The sequence below is a fragment of the Carassius auratus genome, chromosome 31 (genome assembly GCF_003368295.1).
Source record: "Carassius auratus strain Wakin chromosome 31, ASM336829v1, whole genome shotgun sequence".
Lineage (NCBI taxonomy): Eukaryota > Metazoa > Chordata > Actinopteri > Cypriniformes > Cyprinidae > Carassius > Carassius auratus.
The window spans coordinates 18,871,288-18,875,780 of record NC_039273.1 but is presented as its reverse complement, the minus strand read 5'-3'; the positions used below and the strand labels follow the sequence as shown (position 1 = coordinate 18,875,780).

The 4,493-nt window shown below is 37.5% G+C and overlaps 1 protein-coding gene across 3 annotated transcripts; it reads left to right on the top strand.

Moving 5' to 3' along the window:
- Window positions 1-1,496: 1,496 nt before the first annotated feature.
- On the top strand, window positions 1,497-4,037 carry LOC113050732 (uncharacterized). Of its 3 annotated transcripts, none has more exons than XM_026213992.1 (4): window positions 1,497-2,760; window positions 2,932-3,000; window positions 3,110-3,278; window positions 3,358-4,037. In XM_026213992.1, exons 1-4 carry the CDS (start codon window positions 2,094-2,096, stop codon window positions 3,485-3,487), a joined length of 1,035 nt encoding a protein of 344 aa, XP_026069777.1. In that variant the 5' UTR covers window positions 1,497-2,093; the 3' UTR covers window positions 3,488-4,037. The 3 variants fall into 3 exon arrangements, with proteins under 3 accessions (XP_026069777.1, XP_026069776.1, XP_026069775.1); XM_026213991.1 differs by having other exon boundaries at window positions 1,497-3,000; window positions 3,358-3,490; window positions 3,716-4,037; XM_026213990.1 differs by having other exon boundaries at window positions 1,497-3,000.
- Window positions 4,038-4,493: the final 456 nt, after the last annotated feature.

The following is a 4,493-nucleotide window of genomic DNA, read 5'->3' as shown; positions in this document are numbered from 1 at the left end:
GAACACTCATATGCATGGACAACGGATTTCATCTTTGAGGTGTGTTACCTTTAACCATATGGATGATGATGTATTTGTGCAAATTTTGTGATTGCTCTCTGAAGACAGTTAAGGGATATGTTAATCATCAAATCGTACACCGACATGAAGCAAATGCTCAGTTTCCATGTTGCTTCCCAGAATGCAAATTTAAATTCTCAAAATACAATGCTCTCAAAGCTCATGTTTATCGCCATCACAAAAGACCACATACTCATTTTGATGATTCGACGGGCACGTTTGTTTGCAACCATACAGACTGTCAACAACAATTTACAGACATGAACAATGTCCTTTCTCATCTCAGGTCACATTTAGCCAAGGGAGAGGTGGTGTGTTGTCCTTTTGAAAAATGTGACAAAAATTTCAGTTTAAGATCAAGTTTCACTGCCCATGTTTCACGAAAGCACAGGACTTCTAGATTTGCACAAGTACGTATTATGGATACTTTATCTGAGCAACCTTCTTCAGCATTTTTTGATGTTACTGCGGAGGAGGTTGATGAAAGTGAATTCACTGACTCCCTGACGAAATGTAACGCAAAGTCATTGTACATGAAAAATCTCTGCCTGTTTTATATGCAGCTACAAGCAAAATACCTGGTGCCATCGTCAACCATTCAGATGATAGTGGAGCAATATCAGAAAGGAATTTCTCAGAGAAAAATTGCAAAGAGTTTGAAGTTATCATCATCTGCAGTGCATAATATCATTCAGAGAATCTGGAACAATCACTGTGCGTAAGGGTCAAGGCCAGAAAACCATCTTCGGGCCCTTAGATGGCACTGCATCACATACAGGAATGCTACTGTAATGGAAATCACAACATGGGCTCAGGAATACTTCCAGAAAACATTGTCTGTGAACACAATCCACCATGCCATTCGCCGTTGCCGGCTAAAACTCTAGAGGTCAAAAAAGAAGCCATATCTAAACATGATTCAGAAGCGCAGGCATTTTCTCTGGGCCAAGGCTCATTTAAAATGACAATGCCAGACCACATACTGCATCAATTACAACATCATGGCTGCGTAGAAGGATCCGGGTACTGAAATGGCCAGCCTGCAGTCCAGATCTTTCACCCTTAGAAAACATTTGGCACATCGTAAAGAGGAAGATGCGACAAAGAAGACCTAAGACAGTTGAGCAACTAGAAGCCTGTATTAGACAAGAATGGGACAACATTCCTATTCCTAAACTTGAGCAACTTGTCTCCTCAGTCCCCAGACGTTTGCAGACTGTTATAAAAAGAAGAGGGGATGCCACACAGTGGTAAACATGGCCTTGTCCCAACTTTTTTGGAATGTGTAGCTCTCATGAAATCTAAAATGAGCCAATATTTGGCATGACATTTCAAAATGTCTCACTTTCAACATTTGATGTTATCTATATTCTATTGTAAATAAAATATAAGTTTATGAGATTTGTAAATTATTCCATTCCTTTTTTAATCACAATTTCTACAGTGTCCCAACTTTTTTGGAATCGGGTTTGTATATGTGTAGGTGTATATGTATACAAATCTGCAGATTTATTGTACACTAGTCAACATTTGAAGAGTTTTGTGTATTGGTTTTAAGACAACTATTATGAAAGGTTTTGATCCTCTTAAAATTTTGACTAGTGTAGTTTGATGGTACAAATCAAACTGTGATGGCACGGGGCCTCAAAACATTGATTTTGGAAATTGCATACATTGTGATCCGTACATGTGCCACTGTGGTGATTACCTGGTGCATGAATGGCCAAAACGTCTCCAGTTGGGTCCTGTGGTCCCTGTGAAAAATGCACAACCGTCTCCCCTCTGACAATAATGCACTGCGGACATAAAACAAGTCTGTGCACCACTTTAAATGCATACTATATATAGTGGCACATGAACAACCCACAAAGCCCCATGCCATCTCTGTTTGTCCGTTATTAAACTTCAATAAATCTGCAGCTTGGGAATAGGCAATTTTGCCAAAAAATTACAGCTGCATGAAAAGTGTTCATCCTGTAACCTGTGGACATTGGCTTATCTTCTAGGTGACAGTAGCTGTGAAACTTCGTTTTATGACCATGACTGGCATTATAGTTTTGATGTTCCATGACAAAAAATGCCAGCAAGTTTTATGGGAAAGTTGCAAAATGGCGAAAGGCCAAGTTGCTCTGAGAGAAGAAAGTTGGTCCGCATTGTTGCTTCTGAGATCCTGGAAGTCAGCAAATGTCCAGCAAAAAAAACATGTATCAGAAATAGCCCGACAAATGGTGATTGCATACCCAAAGTCTTTCAGAGATGAGATTAATTCCCAGGTTGTAGGAAGTGGATATGATTCTCTCCTCAAACAACTGGTGTGTAGAATTGACAATTTGAAAAGAGCAAAAGCTATTAGTATACCACTTTGTGGTACTCTAGAAGTATCAACAAAGAAACAAAAATTGTTATATGGTTGTATAAATTCTGATCCACAACTGCTAGTTGGAGAAACATCTGAATTGCAGCAGGAAAAGAAAGAGAAGTTGGTAGTAATGTTTCAAAATAATGAAAGTGATGTAAAGACAATCTATGACTTAATGACTTCTACATACACCCCTCAAAGAAACAGCATCCAATCTAGAAAGGAAACCAAAGATTTACTTGATGAGTGGCCATATCTTTTTCAGCCAGCAGGAATGAAAGCACACTTTAAAGAGCTCACTGGCATTGACATAAACAACAGCTTTGAAGAATCTGCTTCCAGTAAGTTCAGAAGAATATTGGACTACTTTCAATTTCAGTGCACAGAAAGAGCAAGCAGAGCAGGGAGAATCCTCACAAAGTATAGAGCTGGAGGGGATCATGTTTGTGGGGCCGTGATGTTGCTGCTAACCCATTTCAAAAATGACCAAGACCACTTTCTTGTGATGGTAGAAGACACCTCTGTTCCAAGTGATATATGCTCAGAACAGCTTCCAGCAACACCATGTATAGTAGTGTGTGGTGGGTATTATTTACTATGATCTTGCAACACAATAATTCCTGGTTTTGGGTGATCAGAACTCACATTCTGTTAAATATTATGTCTTACTGATTTTGTGTTTTTTCAAAGGAGAGAACCCACTGACAGCCAGTGTGTACATGGTAGCAGTAGACCAGATGATTGTAAATGACCATCTCTTGAGTTTTACAGAAGCCCTGTATCTGATGTTCTCTCTTTACTATATATTGAACATCAGTTACCCTGTAGAACTGGGAGCCACACTAGAATTCTTGCAAAGGTATTTCATAGACTGCATTCCTTTGGTTAAGAAACATACAACAATTATTTAAGGATATTGTTTGTGTTGTGTTTTAAAGGTGCATCTTTAGGATAAATCCTCATAAAGGTACCAAGGTGGAAAAGAGAGAGAAAAAGAGAGCGGACTCTGTCAACCCCAGAGTATTGAGTCTGACATCAAAAATTGCTGCATTTGATTGGGGAGAGTAACAGGTATAGAAGCTCTGTTGTCTTGTATAGTAGTGGTAGACTTCATCTTCTGTGTTTATCATTCATCGATGATAAAGTGGACCAAAGGACAATCATTTTTAGAATTAACTCCAATAAATGTGATGTAATTGTCTGTGGCCAAAACTGAGAGTATTTGGTTAAGGCTTGTTGCTGTCTCTGCTCTTCTTTTGGTTTGGGTTTTAATTGTAACTGTTTGTGTCCCCACAGACGTGGTCTTTCAGAAGATTGGCATTTCGCTGAAGAACAGGACAGACCGACTTTTTGTACTTCAGTGCAGCGCTTTGTTGCTTAAATCATTTTTATTACCTTGTGACGTGATTAGGATTTAGTTTATATTTATTTATTTGATTGGGACAGTGCATGTTAATGAACAAACATGGAATACATGCATGTAAACATGCTGGATTGTAGCCAAAGGCTAATTTCCATCCGTAGTCCCACGGGCTAAAATCACACGGGTCACAAAACATTACATAATAAAATTTACATCTACAGTTAGTACATCGTTTATCAATAAATTAGCTAAAGCCCCATATACAATATTCACATAATACTTGAAAATTCATTCAACTTCAAAATTATCAGAATCCAGGCCCAGTGTTTTTGTTTCTTTTAAACTGAACACATTTGTGTTCTGAAACATGCTTTATCCATTTTCTCCATGTGACATGTTCAGGATTATCAGAATTAATGTCGTTTTTTTTTTTTTTTTTTTTTTTTTTTTTTTTTTTTTTTTTAATTGAACAAATTTGTTTTCTAAAACATGACTTTTGCTGGGAAGTGTTTTTCCATTGTTTGATATTGAAGGTTTGCTATATAATAAAAAGCTGAAGTTGTTTACAGCAATACTCTGGCTACCATAATTTATTGTATAACATTTTACAAAAATTTGTGTTTCAAGAGTATTTTTAATTAGTTTTTAGCACTACTTCTGTCACACAGTATACAAAGATGTCCCTCTACATTTGGTTTAAATAAATAAATT